The following is a 22,575-nucleotide window of genomic DNA, read 5'->3' as shown; positions in this document are numbered from 1 at the left end:
ATAAATGAAGACAACTTTGAAAGTTCCCAAGGCCCATTCACACCAAGAACGATAACTATAAAGATAACTATATAAGCGTCCACACCAGGGGACGATATCGTTCTGTTTATTCTAAGCGCATGCTTGTCTGTCACTTTAAATGCGCAATGTGTAAATGTTACGGCAGGATGGATTCTGATTGGCTGTCATCTTTTTTTATCAGCTGGATGAAATTGTTCTGAAAGTCATTCCAATGATATAATTTCTCTGTGCTGTTATCGTTATATCCAGGGTGCGATTTGCCGGGGGGGATGCGTGGGATTTCCCCCTTTCTGGTCAATGTATCCCTGCCTCTGCTTAATTATTTTTATCCCCGGTGGGGATAAATTTATCCCCCCCTCAAAGTGATCAGTGCTACTACACTAGTGGCGAGGCGGATCACAAAACTTATCACGGATCCGTGGTTTGATTAAAATCCTTTTTATTTTAAAATGCGCTACTTTGACTGGCTCCGCAGCCTCTCTGTAACCACCACTCTGCAGACTTGCTCAATGTCCCGCCCACGGCGCTATATGATTGGTTACACCTCACGAGTAATAGCCTATCAACACTTGCGAGACGGTTGCAGGTCTTTTTTTACGCTGCATATGCAGCATATTACTGAAGCGGGAATAAACATCACAATCTGATTATCTGTTTCTATGATGACAAGCAGAGTTAGTGCTGAAGTTGCACATACGGTGTTTTACTCAACTGAGGCTAAGCAAAGGTTTTTTGATTACTCACTCACTCTTGAGTGTCTGGCGTGAGTGATTTCAATGTTAAGTCAATGTAAAGACGCGTTTACGCGCGTCTAGAGGTCCTGCGGCGCGATGCGTGTCGCGCGGCGCGGTAGACGCGAAGCCCGAATGAGGCGAATTGACTTTGTCGGCCCGGCCCGACACATTAACTGTATGTTATGAGCCCGAGCCCAATTTAAACCCAGGGGTGGCGCCAGGGAAGTTGAGATGAAGCAAAGATGAAGTTGACGATCGCCATTTCCGTAGTGAATGCGCATATATGGAGAAATGCATGGATTACATCAGAGTGTTGCCTATTTCTTTTCGTTTTGAATTGTTTCGTTTAAAGACATTTCAAGCGTTCTTTAGATATATTTCTTAATATTCTCTTTGAGGCATACACTTAGTTTCGGTTAATTTATGATGAGATCCGCTCAAGTTATCATGCAGTGCAAGTAACCGCGGCGGCGCCTCTGATTATAGCCTTTGTCTGCTATATTTGCTTCTTATTTATTAAATACACGCAATTCGTTGATGAAAAATTTATTAAAATTAAGATACAATTTATACAGAACGAAATTCACTTTAAAGAAAGGCTTTCTACAAAACAAAACTTAATGAAATAGTCAAAATCATGTCTAACCCACTCCAAGTCTCCCGATATATACTGCACATCCTATCTTACTCGTGCTGCTGTTCACTTTTCATAAATCAACATAGATGGAAAAAAATAACAATAATATTTTAACAAATATGAAACTAAATGAGCTTATTTAATGGCTACAACACATATAGTAGGCCTATACAGACACTCTATTTGTACAAATTGCTGCACATTCATTTACTGCTTCTGAATTTTGCACACATAAGTTGAAAGGCATTTGTTTGTGCATAGTAAAACATATCTGCAACATTTATCAAGTTCACGGATATTGTGCGTGCATTTATTAATTATTATCATAATGAATAATGCAACAAGGACAAATCATGTAAACTGCCTTGTTTGTTTATTCAGAATGAAATGGATCGCAAATGGATCTGAAAGAAGAAACGTAAAAAATAAATAAAATAAAATAAAAATAAAACGTGAAAAATGATGAACACAGAAAATGAACTTTGGATGAACTTTGGATGGCCTAGGAGGAGTAGCCCTAGTAGGCTACAACTCTAATTTAATTCAACAAGGTTTTAGAATATAGAATATTTTTTAAACAAAATAAATATTTTTAAAGATTATTATCCCGGGCCGGTGTGATGCGTGCGAGTGGAGGAGCATGACACGTGACGTGTTGCATTTTGTAACACAAGTGCTGGATCAAGGGCCCGGGTCGGGTCGGGTCAAATTCGGGCTCGGGCAGAGAATCTAAACTCTGATTTATCTGATCCTGTCCATTAGCTTTGATCCATGTACGGCTTTTCAGAATGTCACCAAGTACAAATATTTGTAATAGTATGTAATTTTTCAGCACGAAAACTCTTGTTAGCTAGCTGGGAACAATGAAAAGGGTCCAGAGCAGCAAATGCAGTGAATGAAGTTCTTGTTCTCATGATTTATTTTTATGAATAAAAATGTTTCAAAACATCCCCCCCTCTGTTTTTTTCACAAATCGCACCCTGGTTATATCTGTGATGTGAACTCTGCTATTCTTTAATATTGAGAACGATTTTTAGAACTATATCTTTATCGGTGTGAACGGGCCTTTAATCTTTGTGAAATAGGAAATTGAATAAAGCCCACAATAATCTCTGCAGTCAATAAAATTTTATTTTTTTGTTTTTTTTCTACAATCAAGTGTTATTTGCTTTTAGACAAACTGAACAGGTTTAAACCAGAATCCATGGTTAAAGCACTTAAAATGACACAGTGGATTCACACTAACCATCATCTGCAGTTCTGCTGAAATCCACTGTCAGGAGAAGCCGCTTGTCCGTTTGATTCAGAGTTATCATGGAGACATGTGTTGTGTTGTGTTGTGTTGTGTTGTGTTGTGTTGTGTTGTGTTGTGTTGTGTTGTGTTGTGTTGTGTTGTGTTGGAGACCACGGTTTAACTGAACTGCTGGGTCTTTCAGCGATTCTCTCTCTCTCTCTCTCTCTCTCTCTCTCTCTCTCTCTCTCTCTCTCTCACACACACACTGTTTGTGTGTTTGAGAGAGAGAATACACTCTCTCTCTTAGGATTGCAACCTGTCTTTTGAAAATCATATTTCATATGTTACAAAAACAGCCTTTTTCCACCTTAGAAACATTGCTAAGCTACGTAATATGCTATCAGTTTCTGATGCAGAAAAGTTAGTTCATGCATTCATGACCTCGAGACTGGATTACTGTAATGCTTTATTAGCTGGTTGTCCTGCATCCTCAATAAACAAGCTACAGTTAGTCCAAAATGCCGCCGCTAGAGTTCTTACGAGATCAAGAAAATATGATCATATAACACCGATTTTATCATCACTGCATTGGTTACCTATAAAGTTCCGTATTAATTACAAGGTATTGCTACTGACTTATAAAGCCCTAAACGGCTTAGCTCCAGTCTATTTAACGGATCTTCTATCGCCCTATAATCCATCGCGCTCTTTAAGATCACTAAATTCAAGGCTTTTGGTCATACCTAGGATATCCAGAACCACCAAAGGAGGGAGAGCATTTTCACATTTGGCTCCAAAACTCTGGAATAGTCTTCCTGATACTGTTCGTTGCTCAGACTCGCTCTCCCAGTTTAAAACTAGATTAAAGTCGCATCTCTTCAGCCAGGCATTCATATAATCCTACAGTTCAAACTACAATCCGGCCTCTAGCTCATAAATGCCAGAGGAGAACTGGCCCCCGACTGAGCCTGGGTTCTCCCAAGGTTTTTTTTCTCCATTAGGTCACCTGATGGAGTTTTAGGACACCATTAGGTCACTTGATGGAGTTTTTCGGTTCCTTGCCACTGTTGCCTTTGGCTTGCTCTGTTGGGGATATTTTGGGGATATTTAATTTAATTTTATCAATCAATAAATTCCTCTTGAAATAAACTTTGTTGTATTATTTAAATTTAATACTGTGAAGCTGCTTTGATACAATCTGTATTGTGAAAAGCGCTATACAAATAAACTTGACTTGACTTGACTTGTTTGTCTTGGTCCAGGCACTTTCTGCTGGTGGATGGAGCAGAGGTGTATGTGTACTCCTATGAGGGCCGTGTGGTGTCATCTCCCAAGAGTCCCGGCATGAGGATGGACATCCTGAACTCTCAGTCCATCTCCCTGAGCAACGACACCATCGCCATACGAGACACGACTGATGAACGAGGTGCGGAGAGCGCTGTCAAGCTCATGTGCAGATAGACAGAGGGGGCTGATACATGTAGGGGTTAGTGTGCTGAAACATGTAGGGGTTAGTGTGTTGACACATGTAGGGTTAGTGTGTTGACACATGTAGGGGTTAGTGTGCTGATACATGTAGGGGTTAGTGTGCTGATACATGTAGGGGTTAGTGTGCTGATACATGTAGGGGTTAGTGTGTTGACACATGTAGGGTTAGTGTGTTGACACATGTAGGGGTTAGTGTGCTGATACATGTAGGGGTTAGTGTGCTGATACATGTAGGGGTTAGTGTGCTGACACATGTAGGGGTTAGTGTGCTGATACATATAGGGGTTAGTGTGCTGACACATGTAGGGGTTAGTGTGCTGATACATGTAGGGGTTAGTGTGCTGACACATGTAGGGGTTAGTGTGCTGACACATGTAGGGGTTAGTGTGCTGATACATGTAGGGGTTAGTGTGCTGATACATGTAGGGGTTAGTGTGCTGACACATGTAGGGGTTAGTGTGCTGATACATATAGGGGTTAGTGTGCTGACACATGTAGGGGTTAGTGTGCTGACACATGTAGGGGTTAGTGTGCTGACACATGTAGGGGTTAGTGTGCTGACACATGTAGGGGTTAGTGTGCTGACACATGTAGGGGTTAGTGTGTTGACACATGTAGGGGTTAGTGTGCTGATACATGTAGGGGTTAGTGTGCTGACACATGTAGGGGTTAGTGTGCTGACACATGTAGGGGTTAGTGTGCTGACACATGTAGGGGTTAGTGTGCTGATACATGTAGGGGTTAGTGTGCTGACACATGTAGGGGTTAGTGTGCTGACACATGTAGGGTTAGTGTGCTGATACATGTAGGGGTTAGTGTGCTGACACATGTAGGGGTTAGTGTGCTGACACATGTAGGGGTTAGTGTGTTGACACATGTAGGGGTTAGTGTGCTGACACATGTAGGGGTTAGTGTGCTGACACATGTAGGGGTTAGTGTGCTGATACATGTAGGGGTTAGTGTGCTGATACATGTAGGGGTTAGTGTGCTGACACATGTAGGGGTTAGTGTGCTGACACATGTAGGGGTTAGTGTGTTGATACATGTAGGGGTTAGTGTGCTGATACATGTAGGGGTTAGTGTGCTGATACATGTAGGGGTTAGTGTGCTGACACATGTAGGGGTTAGTGTGCTGACACATGTAGGGGTTAGTGTGCTGACACATGTAGGGGTTAGTGTGCTGACACATGTAGGGGTTAGTGTGCTGACACATGTAGGGGTTAGTGTGCTGATACATGTAGGGTTAGTGTGCTGATACATGTAGGGGTTAGTGTGCTGACACATGTAGGGTTAGTGTGCTGATACATGTAGGGGTTAGTGTGCTGACACATGTAGGGGTTAGTGTGTTGACACATGTAGGGGTTAGTGTGCTGATACATGTAGGGTTAGTGTGCTGATACATGTAGGGGTTAGTGTGCTGACACATGTAGGGGTTAGTGTGCTGACACATGTAGGGTTAGTGTGCTGATACATGTAGGGGTTAGTGTGCTGACACATGTAGGGGTTAGTGTGTTGACACATGTAGGGGTTAGTGTGCTGATACATGTAGGGTTAGTGTGCTGATACATGTAGGGGTTAGTGTGCTGACACATGTAGGGGTTAGTGTGTTGACACATGTAGGGGTTAGTGTGCTGACACATGTAGGGGTTAGTGTGCTGACACATGTAGGGGTTAGTGTGCTGACACATGTAGGGGTTAGTGTGCTGACACATGTAGGGGTTAGTGTGCTGACACATGTAGGGGTTAGTGTGCTGACACATGTAGGGGTTAGTGTGCTGACACATGTAGGGGTTAGTGTGCTGACACATGTAGGGGTTAGTGTGCTGACACATGTAGGGGTTAGTGTGCTGACACATGTAGGGGTTAGTGTGTTGATACATGTAGGGGTTAGTGTGCTGATACATGTAGGGGTTAGTGTGCTGATACATGTAGGGGTTAGTGTGCTGACACATGTAGGGGTTAGTGTGCTGACACATGTAGGGGTTAGTGTGCTGACACATGTAGGGGTTAGTGTGTTGACACATGTAGGGGTTAGTGTGCTGACACATGTAGGGGTTAGTGTGCTGACACATGTAGGGGTTAGTGTGCTGACACATGTAGGGGTTAGTGTGCTGACACGTGTAGGGGTTAGTGTGCTGATACATGTAGGGGTTAGTGTGCTGACACATGTAGGGGGTTAGTGTGTTGACACATGTAGGGTTAGTGTGCTGACACATGTAGGGGTTAGTGTGCTGACACATGTAGGGGTTAGTGTGCTGACACATGTAGGGGTTAGTGTGCTGATACATGTAGGGGTTAGTGTGCTGACACATGTAGGGGTTAGTGTGCTGACACATGTAGGGGTTAGTGTGCTGACACATGTAGGGGTTAGTGTGCTGACACATGTAGGGGTTAGTGTGCTGACACATGTAGGGGTTAGTTTGTTGACACATGTAGGGGTTAGTGTGCTGACACATGTAGGGGTTAGTGTGTTGATACATGTAGGGGTTAGTGTGTTGTGTAGCTCCTGTTGTAGGTAGACAACACACCGTATATGAGAGGCCAAGCGCTCCAAAAGTACAACATAAATGCAATGCAAGCTGTGATTTTACATGAAGACCTTTCAGACATCTTATGATGTTCATGTTGTTCTCCTTCCTTCTCTTCTCAGTTGTCTTTCTGTTCGAGGTCCAAACGGGAAAAGCCATCGGTGACGGCAAACCTTTGACACACAAGGTAGACACACACAAGCCTTTGGCTTGCTCAGTTGGGGATATTTTGGGGATATTTAATTTAATTTTATCAATCTATAAATTCCTCTTGAAACAAACTTTGTTGTATTATTTTAATTTAATACTGTGAAGCTGCTTTGATACAATCTGTATTGTGAAAAGCGCTATACAAATAAACTTGACTTGACTTGACTTGACACAAACAAACACACATACAGTACTCTGTCATTACACACACACACACACACACACACACACACACACATACACCACAACATCCCCAGTGAAAAATAATCATCCAAAATGTCAGCCAAATAGAGAGCAATGCAGAAATACACAAAGTATCAATTAAACCTAATTAAACTGCTGATGGTCTTACCAAGTCTGCTTGTTAGATCTGATGTCATGCATCATCGTTTCTGGGTCCAAACGCTCTATTAGATGCTAAAAGCAAACAACCAACGCTGCTAATATACACTCATGGTGTTCTGTAGTACTACTGAAAAATCATCTCCATACTGAGATCTCAGATAGATGTCCAGACAGTGATTCATCTTTTAGAAATCATTAAAATATTGTTGTGCAGAGACAGTGGTGTACACCAGGAGTTTATAGAAGCTTAGCGTACAGGTGTGCTACAAGGAAATAGTGTTCATAAATGGCTGTTGAGATCGTATTCTCACTTGAAAGCAAGTAGAGGCGTGCACCTGGAAACAATATTTGACTTAAGCAGATATGTGTATCGATGTGAGATGAGTCTATTGTGTGGAGTGATATTTGTATGATGTAGTCGTTGCGTCTCCAGTAGTTAATTGTTCTCTCTCTTTTGTTTCTTTTTCTGGACTGTGAAAAAGTGGCCCCAGCCAGTGGGGCCAATTAATTAGTGCAAAAAAATCGAATCGCTGAGCATGCAGATTATGCGCTGTAAATCTGGGTTGAGTGTGTACTAAGCTGATAATGAAATATACGTTGTGCACACAGTTCACATGCTCTAGGGTTTGCTTAAAAACCAATGTATACTTTGGGCTTTAGAAGGAAGCTGCATATGAAGACAGTAGACAGCAAGGCAGCTCACTAGTTTCTGCAGCTCACTAGATGGCGACGGCTGGCTCCGCATACTTTGGGCTTAAAAAATTCTCTCCAGAAACACTACGGGTGACGTCACCGACACCACGCGCCCATATTTTTTTACAGTCTATGGTTTTAAAGCCATAACAGTCTAAACTCCTGAAATGTGGTTTTCTGAGCGCACTTGTTTGGTGTGGTTCACTTTCACACTGCCCTTTTTGCAAGTGAACCAAAATTTGTAAACAAAACCACACATGTGCTAAGGTCATCCATTCATTGGACAGAAATTCGGACCGTTCCAGAGTTGGTTTGGAACCGGACAGAGACCACCTCTTCAGCTGGCTCTCGGTACGGGTGTTTGGTCCACACCCGAGTGCGATTGCTGTATTCACACCTGCCCAAAAGATCCGCACCAGGGAGGGAAACGAACACGAGTTTATATAAACAGTTGGTTATGTATGTGAATGTAAGCAGCAAGTAAAGAAATTGCATGTATAGTATTAAAGTACAGTACCTTCTGCTAAATATGCTGTTAATATGAATCAAACAACAAGAGAAAAACAGAAAATCACTCACTGCTCTTGACTGAGAGCTGGGCGGGGTCTATGCTAATAGGCAGAGTGCGTCAGCAGTCTTGGGCGGGGCCTATGCTAATAGGGCAGAGTCCATCAGCAGTTGTGGGTGGAGTCTATGCTAATAGGGAAGAGTCTGTCTATGCTAATAGGGCAGAGTCCGTCAGCAGTCGTGGGTGGAGTCTATGCTAATAGGGAAGAGTCTGTCTATGCTAATAGGGCAGAGTCCGTCAGCAGTCGTGGGCGGGGTCTATGCTAATAGGGCAGAGTCTGTCTATGCTAATAGGGCAGAGTCCGTCGGCAGTCGTGGGCGGGGTCTATGCTAATAGGGCAGAGTCCGTCAGCAGTCGTGGGCGGGGTCTATGCTAATAGGGCAGAGTCTGTCTATGCTAATAGGGCAGAGTCCGTCGGCAGTCGTGGGCGGGGTCTATGCTAATAGGGCAGAGTCCGTCAGCAGTCGTGGGCGGGGTCTATGCTAATAGGGCAGAGTCTGTCTATGCTAATAGGGCAGAGTCCATCAGCAGTCGTGGGCGGGGTCTATGCTAATAGGACAGAGTCTGTCTATGCTAATAGGGCAGAGTCCGTCAGCAGTCGTGGGCGGGGTCTATGCTAATAGGGAAGAGTCTGTCTATGCTAATAGGGCAGAGTCCATCAGCAGTCGTGGGCGGGGTCTATGCTAATAGGGCAGAGTCTGTCTATGCTAATAGGGCAGAGTACGTCAGCAGTCGTGGGCATTTTGTGATGTCACACTGTTAGAATCTGCAAACGGCTTGTTCTGAGACACTGCTTATAATTTATAGGGATTTAAAAAAAGAGGAGTGGGTGGATTTTTACACACACTGCCAACACACATTTATGTTCAAACACCATGTAAAAGTGAATTTTGCATAATCAGTCCCCTTTTGCTCGTCTCTCTGTTAGATAGAGGTGGTGTTAGTCGCACTGGATCAGTGTGGCCTGCCTAATGACAGAAGGATCGCTTTGATCGATAAGAACCGTGACCTCTACCTGACCTCTGTGAGAAAGCTGGGCCGAGCTCACAGCATCTATAAGATCGGTAAGAATCCAGAAGGAAACTCTGTCTCTGGTGAAGTCGCACTGAATTCAGTCAAGCATCTGTATTAAGGTTTGATTCATTTGAATGGAATCTTTGTAATTCTTGCCCAGGTTCAATGGTTGACACTGTGGCCTGGAACGACTCTGCTAACATCCTGTGCGGAATCCAGGACAACCAGTTCACTGTGTGGTATTACCCTAGTGTGGTGTTTGTGGACAAAGACCTGCTCCCCAAAACCATCTTCAGCAAGGACAGCAGGTACATGCACTACAACTAACTTCCCTCGCATCTGAAATAACCATCAGTCAATGGCTACGTTTACATGCAACCAAATAATCCATTAGTAATTAAATTGACGGCTTAACACCTTAATCGATCCGATTGAGCTTGATCAGAATGAAAGGGGTTAGCTCTGATGTTTATTCCTTTTCTAATCCGATCAAGAGAACATGTAAACACTTGATCAGACTGAGAACCGAAACTGAAAGGACTGCGCATGTGCAATGATGTAGAAATAGCGTAATGAGCTGTTCTTCCTGTTGAATAAAGTGTCTTATAAATGAGTGTCCCGTCATCCTAAAATTCTCCTTTCACTCTTCAGTGTGTGTGAAGTGGAGCAGGACAACGTCCCACCAGTCCTTGTTTCAGACTCTCATCCACAGACGACGGTTTGGGGCATTTTTACAGCGTGATAAATATAAGCAGCGGCACAACGGTTCATATGATCATTCTCTCCAAATTATGACCAGAAATGGATAAATATTAAGTCTGCTGTTTAAAACAAATAAAGAACCAATGCAGGAGAATGGTTATTATGCGCCAACAGCCGGAAACTCTGTATATTTGTGCAGTGTGCACATGTCAAAAAATATATTCAGATTTGAAGCTTGTGACATAAACGCGCACATCAACCCGATCACGTTTAGCGTTCATGTAAACACTACATTAAGAATCATCAATCGGAATGAATTCAGTCTCATTGAAACAAAAGTTGTGCATGTAAACGAAGCTAGTGGTGATTTGTGTATTTCTAGGAGCCCAGTAGTAATTGAAGACTTTAGGAGACTGCAGATAAACTGTGTGTGATGTTTGATGAATCCTGTCTTCTGCAGCGAGTTAAGTCGCTCTCCTCAGATCGTCAGCTATGTGGGCACTCAGGTGACTGTCAGACGGGCGGACGGCTCTCTGGTGTGCACCGCAGTGTCCCCGTACCCGACCTTACTGCACGAGTACACCGGCAGCGCCCGCTGGGAGGACGGCCTCCGCATCTGCCGCTTCGCTAAGGTCAGTGGAGCAGGGAGCGCTCTCTTGTGTGAGTGTAAAGGTGTGAGGGAAACAGATACAGATAGAGAAAATACTGCAGCCCTGAGGTCTTCAGCCCTGCTCCTGGAGCCACACTGTCCTGCAAAGTTTATATCCAACATGCTTCAGCTCACACCACTGTGATTTTCAAGTGTTCCTGAAGAGCTTGATGAGCTGGTTCAGCTGTGTTTGATTAGGGTTGGAGCTGAACTCTGCAAGACAGTGTGGCTGTGTCTCAATCAGCTCCCTAGTTCAGTAGTCAGGGCACTGATCAGGGAGTCATTTATCTTAAAGTCCCCCTGTAGTCAGTCATTTTATCCCTTAAAACTCATCTTTGATCACCAAAGTGACATTAAAGCATTTTTTCTTTGAAAAAAAAATGTCTTCATGCCATAAAATAGTTTGACTGTAACTCGACACCCTTGCCTCATTTAGTATGCGCGGATCTATGAACATGCAAATGAGCCCCGCCTCCACTCACTCACTCAGCTCAGAGATCCACTGGTTGACGATCACAGGTTGATCTGATTGGTTACAAGGTAGTTTGTGACGTCAGAAACACCAGCGATTTCACAGCGTGTGTTTGAGACTGTCTTTGGTTCACTGCAGTTTTAAGGAGGAAATACTCAGCAATGCTGTCGACTTATGAACTTACACATGGTTTGTCTTAAAGCATATTAAAAACACCACATAGACACATAAACACCATTAAAAGCTGGATTTTCACCACAGGGGGACTTTAAGGGCTGTCTCAATTACAAAACCTACCAGTGCACTGAAACATTTGCTCCCTAAAAAGTCCCACAATGCACCGTGAAAACCAGGAAGCATCGATGCTCACTATGTTCTCTTAACGGAAGTTCTGAAGTGCAAAACTTAAACTCACTACACGTAATGACACAGAATAGATGTTTCTTGTTTTGACAATACTGACTTTTTATATTAAATATACTTTTTGATTGGCTATTATTATTTTGTATAAAAAATAGGGCTGGGAATCGATTTTTTTTTTTTTTACTAATTAATTGCACAATTTGCTGTAATTAATTGCAATTAATTGCATTTCCCCCAAGCTTGTAATCATCAATATTTAAACTTAAAATCACCTAATTAAATTAAACAACACAGGAAAAAAGGAACAGAAAAAAGCCCTATATTAAAATAATCAATTTAACAGATTTAAAATTTTTTACTAATTATCAAAATAAAATATAGTCCTACAAAGCTATTATTACCAGAGCATGTGACCAGAGCAGGTCATTTTACCATTGTTGCCCAGCATGACTATACCAGCTCAGTAGGGCATGTGCAATTAATTAATTAATTAACAGAAGTCTACTACAGAGAAATTTCACGTTATTTGAGCGGACTTTGCTTTTCCAGTGCGTGATCGGTACATGACTGGAGCGTTTGGGGGTTAACGACAGAGCAGAACACGCAGCGCAAACACAGAGCGGAACATTGAGCAGAGAGCGCAGCGCGCCGACACACACACACACACAGGAACGGAGAGTGCGGCGGCGCACACACGGAGCGGAAAAGACCCGCTTATGAAAGCTGCGCGAGAGTGAAGCCTGATCGCTGAACACGGAGGCGCGGGACGGCATATTTTCAGCCTTTTCAATAGCAGCCGCAACAGGAAATCATTAAAACGAGGCAAAAAAGTGCTGCGTTAATTGTGCTATTTATTTTTTTACGCGTTAAACATCTCAAATTAATCGCAAAGATTAACGCGTTAATTCCCCCAGCCCTAATAAAAAATAAAATAAAATAAAAAGCAGTTCCTTGCTCTGGTTTTCATAATTTCTGAAAACAATTTTGGTTTTACTGTCATGGTGCTCAACGGAATAACTGACTAAAGGAATGAATTCCTGTGAGCCTACAGTGTCAGAACTTGCGTGTGTGTGTGTGTGTGTGTGTGTGTGTGTGTGGACAGTTGCTGTCTCTCTTACGGTTGTCATTTCTCCTCTCGTCTCTGTGCTCCCGAGGAGGAGGTATGTTTCTCTGTGTGTAACAGCAGTAGATGGCAGCGGTTGTTCTGTCAGGAACTCAATAACACTGTGCTTGTGACAGTCCCACTCTAATAAAAATGTAATTAAAACTAAAATAAAGCATTAAACATTAAATGGCCGTGGAATAAAATGCTTAGTTGGTGCCATTTTACAATAAAGTTAAATTTGTTACAAAAGTAAAACTTTTTTTTCAGCATTTATTAAACTATCTATGCTAAGCTATGTTAAAAATGTATTAGTATAGAAATTAACATGAACAGAATTTATTATAAGGTAGAGAACTGGTCATTGTTAGTTTGTAATACCTACACTAATGGTCAAACGTTTGGAATAAATAAGATTTATTAATGTTTCTGAAAGAGTATCTTCTGCTCACCAGGGCTGCATTTATTTGATCAAAAATACACTACTAAAAATAGTGAAATATTATTCCAATGTAAAACAGCTATTTTCTATTTGAATATATAATAAAGTGTAATTTATTCCTGTCATCAAAGCTGAATTTCCAGCATCATTACTCCAGTCTTCAGTGTCACATGATCCTTTAGAAATCATTCTAATATGTTGATTTGCTGCTCAAGAAACATTTATGATTATTATCAGTCTTGAAAACGGTTGAGCTGCTTCATATGTTTGTGGAAACGCCTTTGGTTACAACTGTAACCCTCTGGGAACGAGGCGCTGCATCGAAAGAAGACACTTCAGCATGATGCGTCTGAAACCTAAATGGAACTAGTCCAATCTCGATTGGTGTTGCGTCATGACGTCACTCGTGACGTCGCATGTGATGGCGATGCGGAAGCTGTAAAAGGACACCGGATCATAACAGCGTCAGCTTCTTATAGGTCGAAGCAAGTCGTTATCAGGCATGCAGGAAGTGTGGCAAAGGGACGCATCATCTTGTTCCCTTCTCAGGGAACGAGGGTTACAGTTGTAACCCATCACGTTCCCTTTCGAGGGAACTCGCGCTGCGTCAAAAGGCGACACTTTGGGGAACAAAATGCCTACTGTGCCACACTGACTAGTGTCTGTCCTTGTATGAAGCAATCTGGCACAACTCAAGACGTGAGAACTTTTGAACCCGGTGTAGAGGGCAGATCTATGAAGGTGTGTGGGGAGGCCCAGCCGGCGGCATCACAGACCTCTTGAAGGAAAACCCCTGCTAGCAGGGCCTTAGAGGATGCTACACCTTTAGTCAAGTGGGCTCTTATCAGGAGAGGCGAAGGCAAACTGTACGCCTCATACGCTGAGGAAATAGCCTCTACAATCCACCTGCTAATAGTATGTTTAGAGGCAACTGGTCCGACTTCCTCCAGTCTGAGGATCTATGTACATAGCCCTCCAAGGCTCGGACAGGGCATAACAAATGTAGCTTTGATCAGCCGCCGAATGCGGTGGAGGATGAAATGCCTGTAAAATCATAGACCGTGCCACACTTGATGGCACTTTGGGCACATGGCCAGGTCTAGGGTGGAGAATGACTCTCACTCTGCCAGGCAAGAGGGAGTAACAGATACCACCTGCTAGTCCCCAACTCTCTTGAGGGACGTGATGGCTAGCAGGAAGGCTACTTTCAGGGCTAAACATTTCTCAGACATCTCGTCAATGGGTTCGAAGGGTGCCCGGGATAACCCTTCATAACCACTGCCAGGTCCCAGACCAAAACCCTGGCCTGGACAACAGGCCTCATCCTCCTAGCTCCACAAAGGAAACATACTATGAGTGGGTGTCTCCCCGTAGTGCCCTCACTTAAAGGCTTGTGGATGGCAGCTATGGCCGCCACATAGACCTTAAGCGTCAAGTCAAGTCAAGTCAAGTTTATTTGTATAGCGCTTTTCACAATACAGATTGTATCAAAGCAGCTTCACAGTATTAAATTTAAATAATTCAACAAAGTTTATTTCAAGAGGAATTTATTGATTGATAAAATTAAATTAAATATCCCCAAAATATCCCCAACTGAGCAAGCCAAAGGCAACAGTGGCAAGGAACCGAAAAACTCCATCAAGTGACCTAATGGTGTCCTAAAACTCCATCAGGTGACCTAATGGAGAAAAAAAACCTTGGGAGAACCCAGGCTCAGTCGGGGGCCAGTTCTCCTCTGGCATTTATGAGCTAGAGGCCGGATTGTAGTTTGAACTGTGGGATTATATGAATGCTTGGCTGAAGAGATGCGACTTTAATCTAGTTTTAAACTGGGAGAGCGAGTCTGAGCAACGAACAGTATCAGGAAGACTATTCCAGAGTTTTGGAGCCAAATGTGAAAATGCTCTCCCTCCTTTGGTGGTTCTGAATATCCTAGGTATGACCAAAAGCCTTGAATTTAGTGATCTTAAAGAGCGCGATGGATTATAGGGCGATAGAAGATCCGTTAAATAGACTGGAGCTAAGCCGTTTAGGGCTTTATAAGTCAGTAGCAATACCTTGTAATTAATACGGAACTTTATAGGTAACCAATGCAGTGATGATAAAATCGGTGTTATATGATCATATTTTCTTGATCTCGTAAGAACTCTAGCGGCGGCATTTTGGACTAACTGTAGCTTGTTTATTGAGGATGCAGGACAACCAGCTAATAAGGCATTACAGTAATCCAGTCTCGAGGTCATGAATGCATGAACTAACTTTTCTGCATCAGAAACTGATAGCATATTACGTAGCTTAGCAATGTTTCTAAGGTGGAAAAAGGCTGTTTTTGTAACATATAAAATATGATTTTCAAAAGACAGGTTGCAATTGAGTGTAACACCCAGGTCTTTTACTGTAGCGGATAAAGTAACAGGACATCCTATGATGTTAAAGTTGTATTGTGCGAGGTTTTGTGGGCGGTTTTTTTGAACCGATAAGTATTACCTCTGTCTTGTCTGGATTTAATAAAAGAAAATTACGCGTCATCCAATCTTTTATATCTTTAACACACTCTGTCAATTTGGAAAATTTAGCGTTTTCATCCGGCCTTGATGAAATATATATTTGAGTGTCATCAGCATAACAATGGAAACTAATTCCATGTTTCCTTATAATATTTCCAAGTGGCATCATATATATTGAAAATAACAGAGGGCCTAACACAGATCCCTGCGGCACTCCATAGTTTACTGGAGTTATGATCGATTTTTCTCCATTTAAATAGACAAAATGGTAGCGGTCAGATAGGTATGATTTGAACCAGCTTAGTGCTTGTCCTTGAACACCAGTATAATTTTGTAGTCGATCTAAGAGTATTGTGTGATCTATAGTATCGAACGCAGCACTAAGATCAAGTAAAACTAGTATTGAGATACAGCCTTGGTCAGAAGCTAAAAGTAAATCATTTGTGATTTTAACGAGCGCAGTTTCAGTGCTATGATGCGGTCTGAATCCAGACTGAAACTTTTCATAGATATCATTTTGTTGCAAGAAAGAGCCCAGTTGAGCGGACACCACTTTTTCTAATATTTTAGACATAAATGGAAGATTTGAAATGGGTCTATAATTTGCTAGATTATTATGATCTAATTGCGGTTTCTTAATGAGAGGTTTTATAACTGCCAGTTTAAATGTTCTTGGAACATGACCTAGAGATAAAGACGAGTTAATAATATTGAGGAGAGGCTCTTCCACTACAGGTAACACTTCTTTCAGTAGTTTAGTTGGTATAGGATCTAATAAACATGTTGTTGTTTTAGATGAAGTGATAAGTTTATTTAACTCTTTTTGTTCTATAGTTGTAAAGCACTGTAATTGTTCTTGCGGGGTGATAATTGAAGCTGAATTATAAGGCGCGATTGAAGATTGAACGTTTACAATTGTGGTTCTGATGCTTTCTATTTTCTCAGTGAAGAAGTTCATGAAATCATTACTACTGAACTGTAACGGGATATTTTGTTCGGGTGACGTCTGTTTATTTGTTAGTTTAGCCACGGTGTTAAATAAAAACCTTGGATTATTTTGGTTGTTTTCTATTAGTTTGGGTTCAGGCAGCAGCTGAGACAAATTAGATAAGCAATTTGAGAAATTATCTATGGTGGATGGGAGGATTGTTCTGCCTGGTCGATAACGCGGCGCTGCATGACATATTACAGCAGTACGTAATATGCAAGTTACCATGTAGTGATCAGTGACTTCATCACTTTGTGGAATGATATCTATATCGGTTGGATCGGTTCCATGTGATATAATTAAATCGAGTGTATGATTAAGACGATGTGTTGGTCCGGTGACGTTTTGCAAGCGTGGACGAGGAGAGCCCGTCAGAGAAGCGACCTTGGAGGAACTCCAGTACTGAAGCCACTGGGCAGTTAACTGGGTCCAGCTGATGATCTCTGCACCATAAATTGAAAACATTCCATTTTAAGGCATAAAGTCTCTCGTGGAGGGGGCTCTAGAGTTTAGAAGGTTCTCAACAACCTCAGTTGAGAGACCAGCATTTACGAGTTGGTCCCCCTCAGGGGCCAGACCCACAGCATCCACAGCTCTGGCCGAGGGTGGTGTATTGAGCCCTCGGCCTGAGAAAGAAGGTCCCTCCTGATTGGGATTTGCCACGTAGGGCCTGATAGAATTGCTATAAAACCATACTCGGGCCGGCCACAATGGGGCTATTAGAAGCAGACTGACCCTGTGCTGCCAGACCCTCTCTAGAACCCCTGGGAGCAGAGCGATCGGGGGAAATGCGTACAGATGTTGCCTTGGCCACGCCTGTACCATGGCATCCAGCCCCAGGGGAGCTGGATCCATGAGGGAAAACCAAAGCAGACAATGCATGTTCTCGTGAGAGGCGAACAGATCCACTTCCGCCTGGCCGAACTTCCTCCACCGTCTCGGGGTGGAGTCTCCATTCGTGTTTAAACGAGCAGGAGACAACTGTGCCCGCATCGTAACTGAGTCCCATACCATCCCCAGAGATGTAGTTCTCTGTTGAGGAATTAGTGAACTTTTTTTTGACATCGAGTCTCAGCCCCAAGCACCTCAGATGGCGTAGAACGACATCTCGATGCCGAACCGCCATCTCGATGCCGAACCGCCATCTCCTCTGACTGTGCTAGAATGAGCCAGTCATCGATATAATTGAGGATCCGAATGCCCTGAAGTCTCAGTGGAGCTAGAGCAGCATCCATGCATTTTGCGAAGGTGCGAGGGGACAATGCTAGGCCATATAGAAGATCCCGATATTGGTACGCATTTCCCCCGAAGGCACACCTCAGGAATCGTCTGTGATAGGGAAGGATGGATATATGGAAGTGAGAGTCTTTCAGATCTAAACCAGTCCTCGGACCTGATTTGACTCACGATAATAGGTATGGTTAACATCTTTAATTTGAATCTCCTCAGAGACCGATTCAATACCCTTAGATCTATAATAGGACATAACCCCCCATCCTTTTTGGTCTGCTGTTGCAGGTGCGAGGTGCTGGCGGCTGGCTGGTGGGACTGCTTCCTGGCAGCAGCCCATGAGATCTGTAACGACGGTGGGGGATCAGCTGTTTAAAAGCTACTGACTGTCGCTTTGCCTCCTGAAACCTCTCAACGACAGTATTGACTGCGTCGCCAAAGAGGCCAGAAGGCGAAAGTGGGGCATCGAGGAGGAAGGCCCTGTCCTTCTCCCCAATGCCCGACAGGTTCAGCCACAGGTGTCTCTCCATGGCTACCAATGCTGCATTTAACGTCGTCGAGGGCGACCTTCCCACTGTCATCCATTTCTTTCAGGAGGTCGGCCTGGTATGCCTGCATAATCCCCATCGTGTGCAGGCATGCACCAGCCCGACCCGCCTCCATATATGCTTTGCTCACCAATGCTGACGTAGTATGGCAGGGTTTGGAGGGCAGCGCCAGAGCCTTAAGGGATGACGCAGCATCGGGTGAAAGATACGATGCCAGTGTCTCTTCCACCCGCGGCATCACCCCATAGCCGTTCTCTTTCGAACCCCAAATAGACTAATATATATGGACGTTTACGCTCGATAATCGTGATGAGAACGGCTTGTTCCACGATCTCGACACCTCAGTGTGGAGATCAGGGAAAAACAGGAGGCTCCGGTGCAAAAACTTTGACTTTACTTTTTTTTCAACGTTTCCTGCTTCTCTGATGGCCAATCAATGTTTAATTTGGCCACTGGTGTGGTTACAACCTCCAGCAGCTCCTCGAAGGCAGGAGAATGAGGTGCCGGGTCCTCTAATTTTCCTGCCTCGATGCCCAAAATATCTAAATCCTTGGATCCAGATAATTCAAGCAATCCTGAAAATTGTATTGTGATTTCCTCAAAAATATGAAGCAGTTTGAAATAATAACCATTATTAATAATGGAGCACCAACAACCAGCAATTAGAATAATTTCTGAAGGATCATAAAAACAATCATAATTATTCCAAGCTTCTGACCGAACACTAATGAATTTATCTGTTAATTTAGCTGACAAACTCTGCGGTGGCTTTGTTTTGCTAATTTACCAACAGAACGCTATCAAGTCAAGTCACCTTCATTTATATAATACTTTTTACAATACAGATTGTTTTAAAGCAGCTTTATAGTGATAACAGGAAAATAATGCAATAAAGTTTGTGTTTGTTTCTGCTGTACAGCAGATCTAGAAGAAAATAGTGTAATAGTCCAGCTGAAGTACGTTCAGTGATGGTTCATCTGTGTGTGAGTGTGACTATCATCAGAGCTAAAGTGTAGAGTTGCAGCACTGGATGTGCCTGACGCTGTTCTCTCTCTCAGGATCAGGTGCTCTGGTCGTGTCTGGCAGGTCTGGCGATGGCCAATCGGGAGCTGAGCACAGCAGAAGTGGCGTATGCAGCCATTGGAGAGGTGAATCTGCACACTACTGTGGGAGAACGTTTCGCATCAGAGGCTCTTTAACACTCGTCTCTGTCTCTGCTAGATTGATAAGGTGCAGTACATCAACTTCATAAAGGATCTGCCGTCGAAGGACTCGTGCCTCGCACACATCCTGCTGTTCAGCGGACACGTGCAGGAGGCCGAGGCCAGTCTTCTGCAGGCCAACCTCACGTATCACGCCATCCAGATCCACATCAACCTCTACAACTGGGACAGGTGCGTGTGTGTGTGTGTGTGTGTGTGAGAGTGTGTGTGAGGCCAGTCTGCTGCAGGCCAACCTCACGTATCACGCCATCCAGATCCACATCAACCTCTACAACTGGGACAGGTGCGTGTGTGTGTGTGTGTGTGTGTGTGTGTGTGTGTGTGAGAGTGTGTGTGAGGCCAGTCTGCTGCAGGCCAACCTCACGTATCACGCCATCCAGATCCACATCAACCTCTACAACTGGGACAGGTGCGTGTGTGTGTGTGTGTGTGTGTGTGTGTGTGTGTGTGTGTGTGTGTGTGTGTGAGAGTGTGTGTGAGGCCAGTCTGCTGCAGGCCAACCTCACGTATCACGCCATCCAGATCCACATCAACCTCTACAACTGGGACAGGTGCGTGTGTGTGTGTGTGTGTGTGTGTGTGTGTGTGTGTGTGTGTGTGTGTGTGAGAGAGAGTGTGTGTGAGGCCAGTCTGCTGCAGGCCAACCTGATTCCAATAAGGTAAAAAAAATATTTAAAAAACTTAGATATCATTCACATTTAGTCTTATTGCAAAACATTTAAGTGTAGCTGAATATCATGAACAAAAAACAGGCTAAACATCACTCACGCAAGGAACGTTTGCCTGTGGTTTAAAAATACATTAGAAAATCAACTAGACTAAACTAATATAAATTTCAAGCATTATTAAATACAATAGACACTCAGTAATTAAAAGAAGAACAAATAAAAAATGATCAATCACAGTGTTTTAAGATTTTAAGTGAATTTTCTCTTTGTCTTTTGTTGTTTGATTAGTGTTATTATAGAGACGGCAGCAGGAACATTAGGCTGCTGTCACTTTAAGAGCTGCACGGATCCAATATACTGTTACATATGTGCCTGCAGCACGGAAAACAGAGTCGTCTCACGCTTTAATGGTTTAAAATCACATTAAAATCACATTTTCTGTGAGTGCGTTTTATAACAAGTATCCGATTGCTGACCTCAAATATTTTCGATTCCCAACCCTAGGTCCATGTGTTTGTGTGTGTGTGAGTGTGTTTGTCATGCTCATGCGTGTCTCTCTTCACAGGGCTCTGGAGTTAGCGGTGAAGTACAAAACCCACGTGGACACGGTCCTCGCTCACAGACGGAAGTTCCTGCAGGACTTCAGCAAAGAGGAAACCAACAAGAGATTCCTGCAGTACTCTGAGGGAGTATGTTCACCTGCATGCTCTTATCTGTAGCACTATTAAAACACACTCTCACACACACACACACTCACACTCACACACACACACACACTCACTCACACTGTTTGTTGATGGGATTGAAGTCCTCACAGAGAATTCAGGCTTTTATTGTGTTTTATGTTGTAATGTTGTAATGTTTCTTCATTCCTGCTTGTGCTCAGGTGGAAGTGGACTGGGAGAAGATCCAGGCTAAAATTGAAATGGAGTTTGCTAAAGAGCGGGAAAGAGCAGCCAGCTCATCCATCAGAAGCAGTGTGTCTGTTCGCCGCTAGACACACACACACACCTCTAGTATAGTTCAGGTAAACTGAGGTTTGGATCCCAGTCAGCCATTACTGATCTACAGACTCAGACTCTTCAACACTCACTGTTATATCTCAGTTCTACACATCAGCCTATTAACAGGCATCATGTCTCGCTCGGCTGTTATTTATATCTTATTATCTCATGAAGATTTTGTATAGCATAAAAAGTTGTTTTTGTATAACAAAAGTTTGATTTATGTCTATACAATAAATGCAGATTTAAAATAAAGCTCAAATTGTGAAAATCTAAATATAAACCAGAAAATTATTCCATGCATATTGAATCAGTGAAAGTAGAAAAAGTAGGGAGGTCCTGAGCTGTAATTCTTTATCTGATCCGTATCAGCTATCCTTTATTTTACGTCTGCTGTCACGCAGGTGTCGTGCAGTAGGTGGCGCCATCTAGTGGGTTTCCCAACAGCCATTTAAAGGAAAAGAAGAAGTGATGAATAGGGGATATGAATAAGGATCTTACAGATAAATCTTCAATGTTTTCTTGCATTTTAATGTTGATAACAACTTCATATTATCCAGTCAATTGCTCTCACGTAATGATAGTTACACTTATAAGCCTGACCATAAGTCGACCACTGCATTAGTACTGTACTCTACAGTCAGTGACAGTCCTCTATGGGGCATCTACATCTGATCATGGACCATTAGTAGGACTGTTGATATGGAAAGTCAGCCTGAGATGAATTATGAGTTTAAGAGGGCCGGCTTGGTAAAACTAGACTGGACCAATCTAATGAAGTTTAACGAGCAATAATTCAGCTCACAGACAGGAGTGTTGGTGGCTTTGATCAAACTCCTGCTAAACATTTAAAGGTTCTTTACTGGCTTGATAAAACATGGGCTTGTTGCCAGAGTCTGTTTTGTTTGAAGCTTTAGTGCCAGGTATCAAGTTTGGATAATTACAGACCAATTGCACTAGCTAATGTGTTATCAAAAGTTATGGAAAGAATCTCAATAGATAATTTGCCTTTAAGGCACAGCATAGAACTGATTTGTGTATATATATGCACTGAAAGAAATAGTAGAGCTGTATAAAAGACACAATTCATCTGTTGTAATTGGCTTTATTGACGCCTCTAAGGCTTCTGACAGAGTTAATCATAAAAAGATGTTTGGTAAACTAAGACAAAGGCGTGTGCCTATTCTGCGAAAGTGGCAAGAACT

The 22,575-nt window shown here is 43.0% G+C and overlaps 1 protein-coding gene across 1 annotated transcript in view; it reads left to right on the top strand.

Moving 5' to 3' along the window:
• The window catches only part of ift80 (intraflagellar transport 80 homolog (Chlamydomonas)), a 57,861-nt gene extending 36,236 nt beyond the window's left edge, over positions 1 to 21,625 (top strand). Inside the window, exons 12-20 of the mRNA XM_082179170.1 lie at positions 3,889 to 4,052; positions 6,765 to 6,829; positions 9,387 to 9,522; positions 9,633 to 9,780; positions 10,635 to 10,806; positions 19,534 to 19,623; positions 19,697 to 19,869; positions 20,932 to 21,055; positions 21,253 to 21,625. Of these exons, the coding sequence (XP_082035296.1) occupies positions 3,889 to 4,052; positions 6,765 to 6,829; positions 9,387 to 9,522; positions 9,633 to 9,780; positions 10,635 to 10,806; positions 19,534 to 19,623; positions 19,697 to 19,869; positions 20,932 to 21,055; positions 21,253 to 21,363 (1,183 nt within the window). The 3' untranslated portion in view covers positions 21,364 to 21,625. The remainder of the gene's footprint in view (positions 1 to 3,888; positions 4,053 to 6,764; positions 6,830 to 9,386; positions 9,523 to 9,632; positions 9,781 to 10,634; positions 10,807 to 19,533; positions 19,624 to 19,696; positions 19,870 to 20,931; positions 21,056 to 21,252) is intronic.
• The last annotated feature ends 950 nt before the right edge of the window (positions 21,626 to 22,575 follow it).

Source organism: Leuciscus leuciscus (genome assembly GCF_965113295.1).
Source record: "Leuciscus leuciscus genome assembly, chromosome: 9".
NCBI classification, from domain to species: Eukaryota; Metazoa; Chordata; class Actinopteri; order Cypriniformes; family Leuciscidae; genus Leuciscus; species Leuciscus leuciscus.
The sequence above is the reverse complement of the archived record's forward strand: the minus strand, read 5'-3'. Positions and strand labels throughout refer to the sequence as shown.